Source organism: Strongylocentrotus purpuratus, unplaced genomic scaffold, assembly GCF_000002235.5.
Source record: "Strongylocentrotus purpuratus isolate Spur 01 unplaced genomic scaffold, Spur_5.0 spur5_contig_831, whole genome shotgun sequence".
Classification (NCBI taxonomy): Eukaryota; Metazoa; Echinodermata; class Echinoidea; order Camarodonta; family Strongylocentrotidae; genus Strongylocentrotus; species Strongylocentrotus purpuratus.
This window is the reverse complement of record NW_022145537.1, coordinates 84,399-106,245: the sequence shown is the minus strand read 5'-3', so window position 1 is coordinate 106,245 and position 21,847 is coordinate 84,399. Positions and strand designations below refer to the sequence as shown.

The 21,847-nt window shown below is 38.2% G+C and overlaps 1 protein-coding gene across 1 annotated transcript; it reads left to right on the top strand.

The window, feature by feature from the left end:
• Positions 1-4,982: 4,982 nt before the first annotated feature.
• Positions 4,983-21,334, top strand: LOC589404 (carboxypeptidase B). The gene is made up of 11 exons (XM_030983768.1): positions 4,983-5,083; positions 6,328-6,406; positions 10,571-10,690; positions 12,060-12,170; positions 12,834-12,932; positions 13,624-13,725; positions 14,554-14,661; positions 15,579-15,669; positions 17,615-17,817; positions 20,078-20,162; positions 20,889-21,334. Exons 1-11 carry the CDS (start codon positions 5,001-5,003, stop codon positions 21,077-21,079), a joined length of 1,272 nt encoding a protein of 423 aa, XP_030839628.1. The 5' UTR covers positions 4,983-5,000; the 3' UTR covers positions 21,080-21,334.
• Positions 21,335-21,847: the final 513 nt, after the last annotated feature.

The window sequence follows — 21,847 nt, the reverse complement described above, 5'->3', positions numbered from 1 at the left end:
TTGTTTGTCATGAATATGTTTTAGAGACGTTAATAGAAGGCTGCAAAGAAAAAATGAAGGTGTGCGTTTTTTTTATGCTAGCTTATCCCTTGAAACCCTAGCATTATTATCTTTATCAGTTGAGTCTTCAAATATTTATAAAATGCTGGAAATTAAAACAACTGTAATGTTTTATGCCTGATAATGCTCATTAATACGTTGACGATTTTTCACTTAACCAGTCTATACAAATGTTAACGAACTTTGTGGAGACAAAAAAACAGGGAGTCGTGACAACAATATTGACGCATTACAGCTGTTCAATTTCCACAAGAGATATACATTTTTGAGAGTTCAAAGGGCGTCAACTCTGTATAAAGTGATATGAGCTTAGGCGCGTACGCAGGGGGTGTTTGGGGGTTAACCCCCCCCTACAATTTTTGTTTTGAAAAAAAAAAAACACTGAGTGAAATATCGGTCGGCACGATTTTCAAATTTCGGGGGGCAAACAAAAAAGAAGAAAAAAATGTTGCTCAGTATCCCCCCCCCCCCCTCCCCTCCCCCCACTGAGCGAAATATTGGTCGGCGCGATTTCCAAATTTTCAAACATCCTCCTTGAAAAAAATCCTGCGTACGCCACTGTATGAGATCATGCCTTTCTGGCTCATATACATGTAGCTCGAAACCTAATTTTAGATATTGCAACCTCAGTAATCTCTCCCATTTGTCATAATTGTTTATTTAAACTAATTAATCGGGCATTGTCTTTGACGTAATTACAGGCCGTGATGATTTATGTCAGAATTATCATTAAATCCTCCTGGATTTTTCGGAGAGTGGTTAAAGATTATCATGTTTTGGAATGAGTGAATTGAAATCGCAGTGATACTTTCTTATATTATAAACTAGAAAGCATTATTAATGTTATACTGATGGTGTTTAATTTTTTTGGAAGAAAAGCATACATATATCGTTTTCTGATCAAGAATGAAACATTCTTAGTCTTCTCAGATAAATTGCCCGTTTCTTCTCCTCCTTGGTAATGTCTACAAATATGGGATCTTCAACAAATGTTTAACTTCGTCACAAGCTCCGAAAACTCACGCTGTCTTAATATTGCCATTCCATCTCTCTCTCTCTCTCTCTCTCTCTCTCTCTCTCTCTCTCTCTCTCTTTCGCTATCTTTTTTCCTCTCTGTTTCTTATTCTTTTCCTCTCTGTTTCTTCTTCTTCTCCTTCTTTTTCTTCATCTTCTTCTTCTTCTTCTTTTTCTTCATCTTCTTCTCCTTCTTCTTCTTCTTCTTCTTCTTCTTCTCCTTTTCCCTTCTTCTTCTTCTTCTTCTTCTTCTTCTTCTTCTTCTTCTTCTTCTTCTTCTCCTCATCCTTCTTCTCTGTCTTCACCTTCTTCTCCTCCTCTTTCTTCTTCTTCTCCCGGTCATGCATAACATGTGTTGCAGGTGACGTGCCCTTTTCACCTCAACAATGCTAAAAAAATTGTTCCGCGGAAACTTCAAATGAGGACGCTAACACGAAGTGTGCCAAAAATTGTCAACAGAAATATTCGGCGACTGCCAAAAAGCAAGATCTGTATAGAAAATGTCATTTTATCAGTACGTTCTCATTACGATATCGTACTAGCTTTAGTTCTTGCGCGTTATATATCGTGTTGGGCTCGTGAAAAAGGTCGAGTTGTGTCATGTTCGCAAAAAGGGCACTGTATAGTGTATACAGTCATTAAAATGAGCAAACTAAACTCGTATTTCGTTTTAGTTTCACTTGAAGAGTTTTCTCATTGAAGACCTGGTGACTTGCAGACGTGTTCTCCCAGGGACCGTGTAATTAGAAACACTCATCATGTGAATGAAAATATTAAAATATGCATGTGATGCTTCGGAACGTGTGCAAAATTAAACATTAACTACACAATTTCTTGCACGTCCACATTTTTAAAATCTTTTTAAAGAGAATTACAAATCAATTTACAAAGTGCGTCAGAATACGATGCACGTCTCAACTTTACACTGACAACTAGTTACGACCTTAAATTTTGTCCGACATAGCAACAGTTGCTGTAAGCAACCTGCACTCTGACTGTTTAAGTATGATAATTGTAAGCTAACATCAGTAAATTTAATAGTCCTTCGGGTCTTAAAGTGCAAATACTTTTACCTATTCATGTAGCTTAGTGGAGACTGAAGAATTGACTATTAATGAAAATTGTTCTCTGAATACGGTCTATTATCCAGAAACCTATGTAACAGTAAGTTGTACAGTTCAAAACGTGATTTAGAAGGGTTTGTTTGTTCTTAGATGAGATTTGAAAAACCATGAAATATAGGGCTGCATATTAACTTTTGCCGTCTTATATAAAAGCCTTGCCTTCTATTTTAACACAGTGCCTTTTGAAATAATATACTTTAGATTAACCCGACAAAATGAGGCCCCGTCAAAGGTGTGATACCACCTTTAATTATGAATGCTTTTAAGATTGGCAGATGCGTCCTTTATATTGTCTCTTTGCACACGAATCCCTAGTAATGCATCCACTGACGTGGCACCTCTTTCTTATCTCATAAATCAATTATTAATACGTCATCATATTGCCTCCTCGCGATGATTATGCATATTATATTAAATCATCGCCTGTCTGATCAGAATCATTTTCGCGCCAACATTGCAAGGGAGAACTCAATCTTGGCTAGATATCGGTCATCATCATGAAGATCGGTCTTTTTTCGTTGCCGTCTGCGTTTTCTTCTGATTTGTTTCCCTCTGTATGGCCATGCATTATGGTTTAAGGCATGGCCACACAGAGGATTTCTTTTCTGTTGGGGACCGGTGGAAATGCAATTAATTATTGATAATTTCTTGCATTTTCTTCGGTTTTTTATTTTTTGGGGCTGCCCCCTACCCTAGCCCCCGATGCGTACAATCATGATTCAGTGGCAAAGCAATGGCCTCGTAATTATGAGGCCCCATGATCAAAACCGCGTCGATGTGCTATATAAGTATCCTTTTTCGAGGTATTTATCCTCCTTTCTGTCAGTTATGACTTAAGGACGTAGATCCCCTAGCTGATAAGCATAGATGCATGCACATGCTTTAGCAGTCACGCAAAACAAACACTTGCAAATTATTATTCAATAAAATCTGAGAATGTATACTATTATCTAGATCTATTAGGAATAAATCATTGTCAAAATCATTACATAAATTGGAGTAAAAAAAAATATTCCACCTTTATGACCAGCAGTGTATATCAAGAACCCTTTCAATTTATTAACTATTGCTATAGCAATCTATAAAATCGGTGAAATACCGAGCAAGAAAATTTGTATTCAGTAGTTTTAGCACTTTCAATGAAAGTCCCTTTCTCCGTTCTCTCAATGGTGTAATTTAGACACTTTTGTTAGGCCAATTGAAACTTGTTTTTCACATTATCAAGCCTGTGTATGTGTAATGATCATACACAAGAATTACAAGACCTGAAATGAAGTGCTTTACAGATTGTTGTATTGTGCGAGGGAGCGGAGCGACCGAGCTCTAGAGAAACCCATAGCCAAATTATTGTATGAATCTGTGGTATGTATTGAAAAAAGAAGAGGGCCTATAACCCCCTCCCCCTCCTCCCCCCCCCCCCTTAGTAGTATATACCTAAGTAATGAAATTGAAACACAACACAATCGCAAGGAATTTCAAAGAACTAACTCTCAATGTCCTATCGTAACGTTCTTTAGAATCATGTTCAGAGTATGTGATACTGCTCTGTCCGCATATTTCAAAGGTGACACTAACATTTTGATGGTGATTGGGACATGCAGTAATATAATTTATGATACTGTTAGGCCTATATAGTGCGTATAAAAAAGTGTATCCAACTTTGGTAGCTCCAAATTAAAAAGTGACAACCAATATGACTTTGAAATTTATTTAATCATGAAGCGTAACTTGTTTTCTGTCCAATGATACCCTATTCAAACAGTTTGGTCAAAATCGCCTTGTATACCGAGTTTGGGCTTATGAAACGAATACGCATGTGCTTCGTTGGTCTTAAATCATTTAAAAAGTTAACTTATGCCTCATGCTCCCGTGCTTCATTGTTTAAAATGATCCTTAGGATAAGCTTTAATTATTTTGAACAGTTCTCTTCGGTCACTTGTCCGCTGCGCCATTTCACACGCGTAAGGAGCATAAGGTGTTTATATCGAATAGCGAATGAAAACTCAAAAGTTACTAAACCCAAATGAATTGGAGAACACATAATGATAAGTATCCAATAAATTGACGGTAGACTTTCATAAAGAAGATAATGTCCCAAATAAATGTTATCCATTTTGTTTCATTCAAATGAGAAGGGTTACCTTAAACAAGGGATGCGAATGAATTCAAGATTGTAATCATCATTACGAAGAGATGTCATACATGTTGTTTGATTTCTTTGAGCTTGAGTTAATTTTAACTCCATTTATCTTTATCTGCCTTATAGTCAATATTAATAAGTGAGCAACTGTTTATGGAATGAGATAACCCACATATGGCTTTTAACCGACATTCATTGCTTTGAGCCCAAATTTGGTACAAGAGGATTTTGACAATACTTTTTGAAAAGCCTGCTGCTCAGCCATCCGTGGCAGCGCAATTATGAATATGGTATCATTAGACAGGGTATCAGTTACCCTTTAAATTGAAATATGATTCTAGGTTACATAGGTTATAACTTTTTAATTAGAAGCTATATTAAAAGTTTGGTACATTTCTTTTTTACTACGCACTGTCTATGTTGATTTGGGCCGAAAAGTTCGATGCCTCACTCGCTTGGCATATAAATTTTTTTAAATAATAATTAATCTTTCCTTGTAGACAATATGTTCAGCAGATGGTCATAATCTATAGATAAAAACAAAACTGTCACTGATTGGTTAGCTAAGCTGACGTCATAATCAACAGTGTGTAATGTATAGATCTATAAATGATCAAGGCCACTTCTGATACTGGTTATTTTTCGACACATCGTTGATCAGAATGAGGGTTACTCTTGGTCTCTTGGCGGTCATTTTGACCGTCTGCTCAGCTTTACCGGTCAGCCGCAAAGTCCGTTATGACAGGTAAGGCCTATGCTCATTGCACATAAAGCGTTATTTGCCTGACGTAAGACTGCGTCAGAGATTAGCATCAAATCTTTGATGCGCCATTTGGGAGTTATACAGTAGTAAAATGGAACGTATCGTTAACAGCGCAAACGAGCTTGATTAGCGCAGGTATTGACACAAATAAAATGATGCATCGTGTGTACAGGCATGATATGTAAGTTTGCAATGCTATGTGCACCATTTGTTTTTACAGCAATCAGCAAAAGTGAGTACACCATTGAATTAAGGTTGATATTCGATGAAACTTTGTACAACGTTTTGTTAAAACACAAGTCTTGAAACAGTGACAGTGTTAGCATTCTGTGAAATGTGTTAACGGGCACAAAATATCTGCCGTTTTCAAGGAAAACAGCAGAGTGGCGATAAAAGTTCACCCCATGACGTTGAGGCATTAAATGGATATTGAAAATCTGTAATGACTATTCAGTGTAGAATTTATCAATATTGCTTTATTTGAAATCCTTCGGAATCATTCGGAATCCTCGGAAACGATTTTTGAGAGGGGCTCTGAAATTGACAAGTTCGTTCCTTTAGTTTGTGTGTTTTAAAAGGTCCCACATCATGAACTTTTATTTGGGTTAGATTAGGTGGCATGCGATCCATCTCCAAATTATTCACCTTTAACTTCTTCAGAAAGGCACTGTTTGCTAAGAACAAAGCAAGGAATCACTTTCGTTTTGAAAGACAGCTGTTTGAGCAGCCCCACCATCATCATCATCATTACCACCACAACAAGTCCACCACCACCATCATCACCATTACTAATATAAATATATTCTTTCACCATCATCACCACTAACACCAACACCATCATTATAACCACCACCACCATCATCATTACCTCCAACTCTATCACCAAATCATCACAATTATCACTGTTATACTCGTCACCACCACCACCACCACCACCACCATCACCATCACCGTTACTACCACCAACCACCACCACCACCATAAAGTTCACCACCACCATCATCACCATTACTTTTATAAATATTATTGCACCATCATCATCACTAACACCAACACCATCATTATAACCACCACCACCATCATCATCATCATCGTCACCGTCATCCCCGCCATCATTACCACCATCGTCAACATCATTGTCGTTCAAGCATTCGTTTCGACAAACATGGCAACTATGAACTCGATGCCGATAAAGTAATTTCTTCTTCTTTTTCTTCTATGCACAGCTACAAAGTTTACCGTGTGACTCCCCGTACTCAGGAGGAGTTAGAATGGATGGAAGAGGTAGCTGACAGGTGGGCAATGGTAAGAATGCACAGCAACGTGCAGGTCAACGTTTATCAAATGCTACAGGAAGTAATCACATAATTTATTACTCACTGTACTCCATCATTATTCTGTACTGCTTTCAGTTCAACATGTCTATTGCAAGAAAATGAGAGGAAAAAAACAGGCCACCATTTTTCGCCTGGCAATCCTAGACTTTGAACATTAATAGACCGGAATTTTTGATTCAGTTGTATTTGTGCATTTTTCAAATTTTAGATTAAACATTATAGAATGAACAAATATTTTTCCAATGCCATTGAAATAAACATAAAAAGTTTGGTTTAGCTGAATTTCGCATTTAAATCAATGGTTATGTAGTTGAAAGGGCTTAGGTCAAGAGGGCGCGGGGAGGGGGTGTCTCAAATGTCCGCGTCAACACGCTGCACCATGTCGACATGCCTTGGATGACACACGAAGAGGCGCCAACGAAAAATGCAAAACAGAAGGCGTGCCAAAAACAAATGCCACAACAAATATAAAGAGACACGGAGATCCCTGAACTTTAAGTATTCTGCGCCCGATATACGAAGGGTAAACTGTATTTGAAATAGAGTTAGGAATTGAAGTAGGAATATAATTTTTTGTTTGAAAGATGGGAATTTTGTTCAAAAGACCAGTCGTTTTGCTTCCTCACATCTGTTGCTTCAGTTAGATCTCGTAATTTCATAATAGCGTTTTAAACGCGTGTATTGCGCCTCAACATACTTCAGTGTAAGACTATTACATTTGGGAAAGTTCAGTTTTTGAAAGCAATCTTAAATTTCTCTTACCTTGCTAAATTCTTTGACTACATCTCTCCAGAGTGTTCGTTAATTCTGCGCCCCAGTTGAAAAAGAAGTGAAATAGAAAGCCACTTATGTCCAATATTTTCAACTCCACTGCCCTATATTCAGACAACAAGGTGCCGGAATAAACTATTAGTCGTACCTTAGTCAATTTTGATGAGGATTTTTTAAAGCTCAATTTTTGACTCGCAAAATAAAATAAAACAGGACGATTATTGGCAACGGGATTCCCGGAAGAAAACAAAATTGTTCAGGCAGCGTGTATTTTGATGATAAGCAATATTTTTACCACAATAAAAGTATAACTTTTTGCTTGTACAGTTATGTAGATAAGATTGTGACCCAATAAACAGAACACTAAAAAGTAACCTCTTTTGGGAGTGTATTTTAAGTGATTTTAAAGTATAGTGCCTTTTGAACTAGATTTAAACGTTATCGACACGTGCCTTCATTTAAACAAAAAAGGTACTCCTGTTCACGTTTTCATATAACCTAAAAACCACCAGTTTATCACGCGACTAGAGTAACGTGATTCCACTTACCTCTGTAAATCAAGTGTTTATGACCAAATAACTACTTGACCAAGCAACGAGTTTTTTGTCCGTTAACCGATGGTGGCGATTAATACGTAATCATTTGGTCTTGTAAGCACCTTTATCGATTGGTTTCACAGGTTATCCAAGGTTGATGGTAATAATCACGTTACTTACACCGGCTAATCGTCTTATTGTTCTGTCCGTGAATCTCTGGTTATATTAAATAAGTAATTCGGAGGTGTCTTACACACCTCTTTAAATGGTTTCAAAGTTAACATAAATTTCTTGGTTATGATCGCGTGGCTCAAGCTGATTACTAATCTAAGCTGTGAATCCGTGATATGTAGGTGTGAAAAATTTGTAATTATTAGGTGTCTTAAAACACCTATTTAAATGGTAGTCAAAGTTACCAGCAGTTCCGCGGTGATGATCTCGTGACTCAAACGGAATATTAATCTAAGCTGGGCATACATGACTTTTAGGTGTGAATAATTAGTCATGATCAGGTGTCTTAAAACACCTATTTAAATGGTAGTCAACGTTGCCAGCAGTTCCGCGGTGTTGATCTCGTGACTCAAACGGAATATTAATCTAAGCTGGGCATACGTGACTTTTAGGTGTGAAAAATTAGTCATGATTAGGTGTCTTAAAGCACCTATTTAAATGGTAATCAAAGTTGCCATAAGTTCCGCGGTGATGATCTCGTGACTCAAACGGAATATTAATCTAAGCTGGGCATACGTGACTTTTAGGTGTGAATAATTAGTCATGATTAGGTGTCTTAAAACACCTATTTAAATGGTAGTCAACGTTGCCAGCAGTTCCGCGGTGATGATCTCGTGACTCAAACGGATTATTTATATAAGCTGGGTATTCCGTGTTTTCCAGGTGTGAAAATGAGTTATTCTTGGGTGTCTTGATGGTTTCACAGTTCCCATTTAAGTTCCGTGGTGATAATACCGTGACTGTTGGCATATTTCTATGTTCACCAGTTGATAACTGACTGTTGGCATATTTTCATTGCACCAGTTGATAACTGGAGTGTGCATATTTCCAGTTGCACCGGTTGATGACTGAGTGTCGGCATATTTCGAGTTGAACCAGCTGACACCAATTAATTTGCATATTGAATGTGGGGTGCGTGCATATCTATGTTTTTAAACAATTTATCTGAATTTACAGCATATTTCTAAATTACTGATGAATTAGTTATATGCAATTCATTTCGAAAATACTACAAATATAAATTACCAGTTATTAGGACATTTTGCTACTTCGTATAAATTACATTTAGTTAAACATGAATAAGGGAAACATTAACTATGAACTAAAATAATTTCAATAAAGTACAAGTTTACGAAATTTGTTTGATTAATTCAATTATGTAAGTCTACTTATTACCAATGCCTTTACATTGGAAATACAGACGTACCAGTATTGAAGTATTGTTGCTGTTCAACTGGTTGGAAGTTAACCAAATGGTTCTAATGGCTCAGCTAGACCAGTTGAATTATAACTGGCCTGGATCAACTGGATCATTTAGCCCATTTCAATTTCCAGAGTTACCAGTTGGCATTAAATGGTTCATCAACTGGACCAGTTGCAACTAGCTTTCTCTTCTGGGATGTTTGCACCCCCCCCCCCCCTCCCCCAACCCCCTCTAACCCCAAACTGCTTCCGGCGCGCCTGGACGTAATTATGGAAGATCCAAGACACGATGTTCAGAAACGGGATGATTATTATTATTTTGGTTCATTTATTGTAACATTTGCGTAATTATTGGGTTGAACGCGGGTTACAGTAACATACTTCCTCTTCGACGTAAATTTCACGTGAATGAAGAACATGATTCGTCTCAAGTCAGCCTCGTAATATTCACGTGAATTTCACGCAGATATTTTGACTAAAACTATTACTAACGCTTCACGTGTTTCTGTGACGCGATAATTTCGTTTATGAAGATGTAATTTCATAACCAAACAAACACGGGAGTATTAGGTTTACAAACCATGGTCTCCAAGGTAGGGATAATCACGTTATTATAATGGTGATTTTGCAGTGACAATTGCGTGATTTAGTGTACGTGTGTTTTAAGTTACCTAGTGCAATAAACGTATTAACACATTTACGTAAATGTCAGGTGTTTGAAGAACGTAACTCTCCTCAAGTCGATACCTTGATATTGGCGTGATTTTCACGTGATTTTGTTTATTGGGGAGGCGCCGAAATACCTAGATACGTCACTGCACTGCTATGACTGACTTGTGTACCACAACTTCCACTTTTGACTGTATTAACCATGTAAACTCTTGAAATTAAGGTACATGTAAAAACACGTTTGTATGGAAAAAATGATGAAGTGAAGAAATTTCGTCCTTTGTTTTGGACCTTTTAGCTTTTATGAAAATCACATGTGGACCGTCAAGAATATTGTTTGAGAACCCCTGGTCAATAAGGGATTAAAACTATTTAAAAAAAGAAATCGAGTTAACATTTCAATTTATGTCTCTCTTCTCTTCTCTTCTCATCTCTTCTCTTCTCTTCTCTTCTCCTCTTCTTTTCCCTTCTCTTCTTTTCTCTTTTCTTCTCTTCTCTTCCCTTCTCTTCTCTCCTCTTCTTCCCTCTCCTCTACTATCTTCTCCTCTCTTCGCTTCTCCTCTCTCCTCTTCTCTTCTCTTCTTTCGGCTTCTCTACTCTTCACTTCTCTAATCTTCATTTCTCTCCTCTCTTCTCCTCTCCTTTCTTCCCCTCTCCTTTCCCCTCTCCTCTTCTTTCTACTCTTCATCTCTGTTTTTTCCTCTTAATCTTTCTCATTTCAGCTTGATTTCTGGAAGCGCCCATCGACGGTTGGACGACCCGTCGACGTTATGGTCTCTCCCGACCAGCAGTTGAGCTTTGTCAGCTCCGCGAGCCGTCCCGGACTCACCATCGAGACGTGGGTAAGTAAAAGCGATCACCATTTAAATGGGAGAGGGAGGGGGAGGGAGGGGGAAGGAGGGGGAAGGAGGGGGAAGGAGGGGGAAGGAGGGGTCGAATCCTTTTGCCAACAAGTTAGTCCAATTTTTTTCAGCAAGCAAAAAAAGATATGATAAGAAAAATAGGTCCTTGTTTTGTTTTTGTTTTTTGGTCGCAATATTTTAACAAAATGGGCAAGAGGAGTACACATTTTATTCCAACAAGCAAACAAAAAAGAGTGGAATAAATGAATAATTAAATGCTGAATTTTTAAATAGAAAGGGCAATGAATAAATATAAATGTCATTGATTTTGGCGGTTTTTCGCCAAGGCTCGAAATATTCCGATTTACTGACAGGATATTTTAAATACCATGTCCCAGCAACTCACTCTGCCTCTGACGAGGTCCCTGGTCACGTGGTACAATTAATGAATAACGTTAAAACAAAAATGTCGCAAATAAAGAAAATAATCATCATCTAAACCAGTCCTGAAGTATATTGATTACAGTCTGTAAATAACTTATTTGCGATCGGTTTATGGACGTAGAAATGTATAGTTAATATGCAATTCAAACCTTGTAATAATTCCATTTGTAGGAAAGCGGAAACATAAGAGAAGAAGAAAGGCGAAAATTTGATAAAGTCCGACCGATAATAAGAAAGTAATGAGTTTGAAATATGAGATTACTAAATCTATGCGAATCGCATATTGGCAATCTGGTAACTGTATTGTGACGTGTTTCCAACAGAAAAAAATCTTCTGTGTGCCCATGCTTTGAGCCATAATGCATGGCCGTACAGAGGATTTGTTTATGTTGGGGAATGGGGTAAAATGCAATGAATTACTGAAAATATATTGCATTTCTTTGTTTTCTTTATTTGTGGGAACTGCCCCCTACCCTAGCCCCCGCTGCGTATAGTCATGGTTCAGTGGCAAAGCAGTGGCCTCATAACTGTGAGGCCCCAGGATCAAAACCGTGTCGACGTGCTATATTAGTGCCCTTTTGTGGGGCATTAATCCTCATTGCTATCATTTATGACTCAATGGCGTAGGTCCCCTAGTTGGGAAGCATAGTAGCATACGCATGCTTTAGCAGTCACGCAAAACAAACACTCGCAAATTATTATTCAATACAATCTGAGAATGTATACTATTATCTAGATCTATTAGGAATAAATCATTGTCAAAATAATTCCATAAATTGGGGTAAAACAAAGGTGTATCTGCTCACTTGCCGACTTCAACAATTTATTGATATTTTTATAGATCCGGTTGCTTGTGTTTTGACTTGTATATTCATTGAATGTTATATCTTTCGGCTTGCTTTACACGTACTTGTTTCTCCTATAGATCTCCAACGTCCAGGATTTGATCGACCGAGAGGCTGCCGCGATGGTCAGTTCTAAGAACGACTTTGATGCGGCTGCTTTCGACTATAACAATTACCACACCTACGAAGAGGTAAAGATTTAACCAATCATGTTACAAAATACCACCACGTGACGGGAGGGAGACGGGGGCGGGGCTAAGGGTCGTCCCATACCCATCAAATGGAAAGAGACAAGGTCAACAGTTTATAGGAAAGTTAAATCTTATATGCCATTATGTAGTATTATATTATATTATATTATATAACTCTCCCATACTCTCTTCTGCCACGCCCATTTACGAAATTTCTGTTTCAGTTCTGTTTTTTCTCTGAGGGCCTTGAGATTCGAACAGTCAGCCCTTAGATTAAGAGTCAAGTGTATGAGTATGAAACATTATACCACGACACATTTCGATATGACGTCTTGTAAATTGATAAATTAAACTACATTTATTTAGCATTCTGCCTCTAATCCTGCATAATTCCCAGCTTTTCATTGATTAAACGTTACTGTATCTTCTTTTCTAATTAGTTCATTTTCTTTTATTTACCTTCTTCAGTATACTTTTCTTTTTCCTTCATTTTTATGTCTTCCAATTTTGTATTCATAGTTCCCTTTTTCTCTTTTTTCTTTTCACTCCGCTTTTTCTCCCACCCTTACTTTGATGTTTTTTATTCGTTCGTCATTTTCTCAATATTGTCTCGTCCTGTCGTAATTTCTTTATTTCTTTTTTTTTCTTCATTTGTCTTTTCAGATCTTTGCTTGGATGAATGACTTTGCCTCCTCTCACCTTGGTGTCAGCATGGTCCAGGTCACTACCACTTACGAGGGAGAAGCCGTTTACGGACTCAGGGTAAACTTTGCGTCATCATCACGATCTTGAAGAAGGTCCCCTTTTTTTTTGTTAAGAGACCCATTACCAGTGGCTGGGGGCTTGACTGTCCCGTGCCCCTTCACCATGTTGAAGCCCTGCAGTTGGCATATTCTATAACGCACACAACCCCCTCCCCCCAAAAAGTAACATTCGTAATGTTATTTCCCCTTCCCCTTACAAAATGGATCCTTATCTATCTCCTATTGAATGTTACTTTTCGTTTGTGTGTGTGTGTGTGTGTTATCACATGGTGTACAAAATACCATTTGAGCAACTTATGAATTTGCATAGTTTGGGTTTGTGCAAAAAACGGGGCCCGTTATGCATCCAAGCATTTCGCTTTTTTTTGGAATGAAGGTTCCTTTCAGAATATTCAAAACCACTTGAAGAAACCGTTGTATAGCTTTAGAAAACACTTTGAAGGAAGGTACCTTCGCAAAATCATGAAAAAACATTAACCCTCCTCTCCTTTCTTTAACGCCGCCTCTGCCCCCTTTCGCAACCCAATTGGCATACCTTAAGTGCACAACTAAACATTTACCCCTTTTTACTTTGTAATCGTTAAGAAATTGTGTGTCTCCCCTTAAAATCAAAAATCCTGATGCCGCCTCGTTTTCGACAACACTTTCCTCATAACACAAAAACATCTGCCTGTAATCACACCGAACAGATCGCGAAATCACCATCTGCAACGAACGTGGCTTACATCCAGGGAGGCATCCATGCCCGCGAATGGATCAGCCCAGCTACAGTCATCAACCTCATCAAAAATGTATGTGATCTCAGTAGCCGTATATAATTTATATCTCTCGCTTTTTTCAGTTGAAGAATTGCTTTAGTCGAGTATCGGAGATTATTCCACCCTACCCCTATTGTAAGGAGTGTACGGACGCGTTTGCTCCCCCCCCCCCCTATCCTCGAAACTAAAAAAATTAATATTTTTAAACTTAAAAGAACGTCATAGAACGGAGCAGCAATGTGGAACAGGAGCATAACTGTATTTTTTTTCTTGTAAAAGTGAATATAACCAAATGTCACTTACATTGATCATTTGTGTTCCATCTATCAAAAAAGCTTGGCTTTCGATGGGTTCATTCAGAGTTATATTTACTTTGCATGCACAATAACCGAAATGAAACTTTAATATATTTCATATAATTTTTTGTAACTGTATGAAACTGTTCTTTTTACTGTGTTATTTCTGAACAACTTGTCCTTTGTAGATTATAAAGGACGTACTTCTCAAATGAAATCTTATAAATAAAATCATAAAAGGAAAGTGTGTTCGTGTCTGAATCATTTTTCATGTTTCGTTTTCTTCCATTATAATGCAATTCTTTACATTTTACGTCTATTTTCTTTCTCACGTTCTTGTTATCCTTTTCTGTCCCAATTTCTTTCTTCTTTCATTTCTCTCTCTCTCTCTCTCTCTCTCTCACACACACACACACACACACACACACACACACTTTCTCTCCCTCCCTCTTCCTCTCTCTCTTCCTCTCTCATCTTCCCATCTTTCTCCTCATATTAGCGCTTAGAGACTTCGGTGTTAAGCGCTTTATAAGTAACGTTTTTATTATTATTATTATTATAACAGTACATAGATAACTACGGCAGTGATGATACGGTGACGAGCATGTTGGATAACTTTGTGTGGATCATTGTACCCGTCTTCAACGTCGATGGATACAAGTTCAGCATCTCCGTGAGTATGACGAGAGAGAAAGAGAGACAGAGAGACAGAGACAGAGAGATAGAAAAAGAGAGTGGGGAGGGAGAAAGATAGAGAGAGAGATAGGGAGAGAGAGAGAGAGAGAGAGGGAGAGAGAGAAAGGAAGAGGCAGAGAGAAACAAAAATTTATTAAACAAATGAATTTTGTTGGAATGAACATTTCCTAAACGAGGAACTTGAATGAGGGCTTTTACCAACACCAGTCAACATGTATTTGAGTAAAGTCATCTGTATTTAAAAGCGTGTACGATTTTGTAATATTCTCCATGGCACCCGATGCGTCATTTGCTAACGTAGGACTACGTCACCGACATGCGCAGAAGTCAATGCGCAATGTAAGAATGACATCGTACACAACGTTATAGACTTTATAATGTAAAATGCATACATGCCAACTGTTCAGATTAAAGAGGAACATCCCTCTTTTTGGGAGAAGATAATTATCATTTTAATGCAGGTGTTCCTCTTCCTGTACAAATTTGTCTGTAGTATTGAATAGGAGAGATAGGATTGTTCCTCTTTTTTTGAAAATAGCATAATTTGTACAGATTTCTGATTTTCAAATGTTGGCATGTATGAAAATGTATAGGAAAAATATTACTTTTAATTATTACCTGCGCCTTTACACCCCTTCTGCTTCTTTTTAACGAGTGGTGCAAGCATTAATTTAAAAAAAACCTACGCATAATGTAGATTATGATACAAACGAATCAAAGATTTTTTTCAAATGTTGGTCAACACACCTACCACTTTCCTGCCAGGCACCTGTCCAAGGACAATATAAAGGTACGTTCTCGGGTAGGGCTTTCTGAGTTTGAGAAGAAGAAGAAAAAAAACTTGGGGTATGACTCAGCTCCTTTTCATACTATATTGTTTATTTTCGTTGACAGGACGATCGTTTGTGGCGCAAGAATCGCAACCCCAACACTGGTGGCTGCGCTGGAGTCGATCTGAACCGCAACTACGACTACCAGTGGGGAGGTAGGAGAATAGTAGGGACATTTATTTATCGAACAACTTACTGCAGCCATTAATCGGTCATCTTCTCAGTACTCTAGAATACTGAATGTCCCACTTCCCTTTTCACTATTCCGTTCGATTCTCTTTCCTGTAATTTTGTTTTTTCAGGCATTAAAGTTTCTTGTTTTAGCTTCCATTGCACTCGTGAATTCATTTTCTTTGCATTCTGTTCCCCCCAGACTTTCTCGCTCGTCATGTCATTCTCTTAGCATTCCACGTCTCTGTTCTGTTCAGTCTCCTAGAACTTCCCGTGGAAAAATGTCAAATGAAATATTGCGCTTAAAATCATATTGTCCTTCTGCTGCAGAGATTTTGTTAAACTATTTTCCAAAGATTAACTTCAGTTATAGACGATTTAATGAAGCTAATCTTTGGAAAAAAGTTAAATGTGGCAAATAAAACCCTGAAAACTGAGAAAGAAATTTATCGGAAATTAAATCGTTGCTAACTTGTTACTCTTGTTGTCTTCTTGCGTTTCCTGTCCAGATATTGAAAAAAATGTAGATCGTACTTTTATCTTTTACACAAAGTGATGATCTTAAAACTTAAACTTAAAAACTTAAATCTTAATGAAAAGTTGGAAGAAAGAAAAGAAAAGAAAAAAAGAAAATTGCAAGTGTGTGCGTGGGTGCGTGTGGGTGCGCAGGTGAAAAAATTGTTCGATTCATTTTGTTCATGAACTAGTCATCTTAAATTAATTTATAAAAACAAGCAATTTAATAAAATTGTTTAGATCTTTATAATGTTTATTAATATTTGAATAATTATTATATTTTTTCATCGAGGCTTTGAATGAATAAAGAGAAGCAGAGTGTTTAATATTGTCAGGTAAAGCATTCCAAATATCCGTACTATGGTGTCTTATCGTTTTATAGGCCATAATTATTTGCGGGTTAGTTAAGGAGGTCGGATGAGTGTCGTGTAGGACACAAATGTATATCATATATATTTTTTGTACACACAAAAAAATATTTCGAAATGCTAATGGTATAATACTCATCCAAAAATTATACATAAAGATTGCAATTTGGAAAATGTGAATGTCAGCAATTTGTAATGTTTTTAACTCATAAAATATTTGATTCATATGGGCTAAATGATGTTAATGTGTACAAATACGGAGTGCCTTCTTTCGGAGACGATATATTAACATAATTTTCGTCGTATTACTATTACCCATACTATGTTACAATAAGATATGTATGACAAAATGAATGAATTGTAAAGCATAAATAGTGACTTTTGTGAGAGATAATACTTCAATTTGTATAGAATGCCTATGCCTCTCGAGAGTATCAAGCAAATGTTATTAACATGACTATTCCAAGTTGAATCAATTATTACACCTAATAATTTTGTTACTTCTTTTTCAATTATGGGCATGTCATCTATAACAATGTTATTAGAGTGTATGTTTTTTAAATAAATGTAATTAGTCTTATTAATATTTTGAGAGAGTTTGTTGGATTTGAGCAAAGATGATAGTTTGTTTAATATTATATTGAATGTTGTGATAAGAATGTCTCTATGTTAATAAAATACGTTAGTATCCTTTGCGAAAAACATAAGTTTTGTTCGCAGATGATGCAATAACCATATCATGCATATATATTACAAAATAGTATGGGACCTATGGTGGGGCCTTGTGGTACTCCGCACTTAACGGTGGGAATATTAGATAATAATTTAAGAAAAACAAAAATAGAACAAAGATTATAATTCATAATTCAATGGAGAGAAATAATTGCATTTGTGATCGATAAACTATGTCCATCGTTCCCACCATTCTATCAATCCTCTTCTTCCCTCTCTCTTTCTACCCTCTCTCTCTCTCTCTCTCTCTCTCTCTTCTAGTTCAAGTATTTTATCATCGAACATTCCTTTCACTCTATCTTCTTTAAAATAGGTGCCAGCAATCAGAAGTGCGCCCAGGACTATCAGGGCACAAAGGCGCTGAGTGAACCCGAGAACAGCGGCTCCAAGGATTTCCTGCAGGGCTTTGGTTCAAACCTCAAACTCTTCATTGATTTCCACTCCTATGGCCAGTACTGGCTCTACCCATGGGGTTACACCAGGAGAACCGTTACACAACCAGATAGAGACGATCAGGTATGACTTGTATTTTGCAGCATTGCAAAGTTACACCAATATCTTTGACACAAGAACGGTTTTTGAAGCCTGTGCCCATTATTACATGCGAGCGAGCATACGTTCGAGACTCGCCAAAAGACACCACTTTTTCATATGTGAAACCTCACTTGATACATAAATTCCTATATACTATGGATATAATCAACCTTTCCAAATGGATTGCAGACATTTATTAGATATGCACAAAATAACGATACAGATGGCATAAAACATTCTCCGGCTGTTTCCACAAAGTGACAAAATGACAAGTAAACATAATAATAAGATAAAATCACACATAAGAGTAGCATATTGCATGAAATACATAGGCGCCGGAAGTGGGGGGCAGGGGGGCAGTTGCCCCCCCCCAGTCAAAAAAGTGGGGGGGGGGGGGGCAAAACGCATTTTTGCCCCCTAAAAACGCCCCCCCCCCCCCTCCAAAAAAAAAAAAAAAAGGAGTAAATATGGTTTGTATTTTTAATCCTAAAGATTAAATCACATATACAATTCCATTCAAAGAAAAAAGGAAAGTTCACAGGAATTCAATTTCATAAACATTGCGCATGCCACCTATACGGTATTTATCAATGGAGAGCTCTATAATAGCGATACGCGCATATCGTGGACATATTGTGCGAGAATGGGAAAGCGTGTCCGTTTTTTTGTAATAGGAGTGAGAAGACATGAGCCCCTGAACGCTGGCGTACTGATGGGGGTGGGGGGTGATGTATTTCTTATTCGAAACAAGTGATTTACAAATGTTGATGTTGCGACATGATTTTCCGGCATTTTTTTCTCCATTTTTTCTGTAAGTCATACCTTTTTATGCGTTTGTTGGAAAATAAGAAATTCCCAAATTACAGTCAGGCGAAATACGCTTATTTAGAAGCCTTCATGTCATGGTCTGCAAACTGGCTGGGCTCGAGCCCCCCCCCCCCCCCGCTCCTTTTTGAAAAAGTATGTTAAAGAGAAAAAGAAAGATGACGGAGAAAAAAATAAGTGACCTGCCAATGTCACAAATAAGGAATAAAAAAATGCTCATCTGACCGTAATTAAATGCTTAAAACCCCAGAGCTTACGGGGGCTCCGCCCCCGAACCCCACCAAGGGACCTAAGGCGGGCCCCTGGATGCTTATCTGACCGTAATTAAATTCCTAAAACCCCCTGAGCTTCCGGGGGCTCTGCCCCTGGACCCCACCAAGGGCCCTGAGGCGGGCCCCTGGGTGCTCATCTGACCGTAATTAAATACCTAAACCCCTGAGCTTCCGGGGCTTTGCCCCTGGACCCCACCAAGGGCCCAAAGGTGGCCCCTGGCTGCTCATTTGACCTTAATTAAATACCTAAAACCCCTGAGCTTCCGGGGGCTCTGCCCCCTAGACCCCACCAAGGGCCCTAAGGCGGGCCCCTGGATGCTCATCTGACCTTAATTAAATACCTAAAACCCCTGAGCTTCCGGGGGCTCTGCCCCCTGGACCCCACCAAGGGCACTAAGGCGGGCCCCTGGATGCTCATCTGACCGTAGTTAAATATTGAAACCTCTGAGCTTCTGGGGGCTCTCCCCCCCCCCCCCTTGGAATACGTCAATTGCCTTACAGAGGGCCCCTGGATGCTCATCTAACCGTAGTTAAATACCTTAAACCCCTGAGCTTCCGGGGGCTCAGCCCCTTGACCCCCTGCCGAGGCTCATGCCCTGGACCCCACGCCAATTTACGCTCTACCTGATCGATAATACTCATGGAAAACGTTCCGCTGGACCTGCATGTAACGTGTAAGACTGGTGGTGATGCAGATTTCTCGTCTGCCCCCCGGCCCCCCTTCCGAAATTTTTTTCTCATTACGTCACTGCCCCTGGAATGTTTGCCCCCCCCCCCCCAATCCCAAACTGCTTCCGGCGCGCCTGATGAAATAACATGTGATTGACAAAGGCAATATGAAATAGAAGACACGCTACAGGTGACGCCGACACGGCCTGGTAGGATATATGGACATGGAATCCAGATGACGTATTAAACAGTTAGAAATAGAGAGAAGATACATTGAATTGGAGAAAAACAAAATTAAAGTAAATTTCTTCTAAAACACTAAATTTTTCCAGCAAACTTCCATTTGAACTTATAATTATTTTTTAAAAGATAATATGAAATACTATGATATCATTTACACCACAATTAACTCGTCTGATAGACAGGGGGCTTCAGTTTTGGAATCATTACAGGGGTTTTTGTTTTATTTATTTTAGAAAGATCTAGCCATCGCAATCGAGAATTCAATCACCTCGGTCCATGGCAAAGACTATTTCGTTGGAGAATCAGGACCTGACATGTGTAAGTATATCGTTTCCATAGAAAGAAAAAGTTTCTAAAATGTTGTGAGTGTCATTTCGTCTGAACGCATCAATTACTCTCTGTCATTTGATAAGTCAAATGCTTGATAATAATTCTTGATAAACAAATAATCTACACTTTAGCAAATGAGTAAACATTGATTGCAGGAGCCTGCAATTTTTAATGCCGAAATATGGCAACAAATCGATACTTTGAATCATCCTCCTGGTTATCATCATCATCATTTTAATTATAATTGCATGGAAAAAAAAAACATAATTATGAAAAGTTCCGGGCAAAATAGTTATCATTCAGTGTGGTGATAAGAATATGTTCCTTTAAAATCATAGCATTGTATATAGAAACCAATAGTTGTATGTAATATCAATCTGCAGACCATTTTCGTTATCATCATCAGCTCAAGGCTCAACAAGAAAAGGCATTCAAGGAATAGATTCCTACCAGATACCAATTTTACTAGTACTATACATGGGTGAAGAGTGGCAAATGCAAAATAATATCTTTCCAAAGGATATTAGAGCTGGGCTGGGACTCAAATTGCTCATCATGTTATCCACAGTCGAGTGATGTATCTAATTTGCCACGTCACCCAAACTTTATCATTAAAGAACTCGAAACGCGAATCATGTGATCCACAGTCCGGTGGCGTATCCACTATAACATGACACCCCTAGATTATCATCCATATCAATATCTATATCTCAGATCCCGCCACAGGTGGGAGCGAAGACTTTGGTTACGGCTCCCTGGGTGTGAAGTACACCTACGTCGTGGAGCTGAGGGATGAGGGCATCTTCGGGTTCGAGCTCCCCGCCTACCAGATCCAGCCTACCGCTGAGGAGATCTTCGCCGGTATGAAGACACTCGGCAAGCAGCTCGTTGCCGAGTTTGCTTAGTGAGGGGCGACTATGATTGCGACTATGGCTATCACACGACCACTGTGCATGGGGGGGGGGGGGGGGATATTCTTCGATTTGTTTTTCATTAGTGGAAAATATTTCAAAATTCAAAAATCTTGAACGTGTTTGGTTAGGCATAATCGTTAACGTGGGCTTTGATGGGAATATTAAAGACAACAACAATGTGGGAATGAATGGAGTACAATTGTCATGTAAAATGTTGAGACAATAAAATATTATTAAAAATTCAAATGTTTTGGCAACTGAAATGATTGCCATTGTATTCAGACTTGTCTAAATGAGAGAATGCCAGATGATGATGATGGTAATGATGATCATGTGACCACCATGATAATAATGACAATAGTGAAGATGGCCATTATGATGATGATTTATGACAATGATGCTGGTTATGATGTTGAAAATAGTGGCAATTAATGACAATGAGGATGATGATTTAAGTAATATGGTCATGATCATAACTATGACAACACTGGTGATTATGATGTGGTGATAATGAAAGGAGGTGATGGAGATGACGATGCAGGCGAAGAGAAGAAAAGGATAATGATGATGGATGTTGATGATGACTATGAAGATGATAATAACGATCATGATCATGATCATATTAATGTAAATTAGGATGATATTGATGAAGATATGATTGTCATGATTAAGATGATGTTTGCGGTGATGATGAAGGAGATGATGGTGATTATTATGAAGATGTTGATAATAATGATAATTGCTACAATGATGATGATC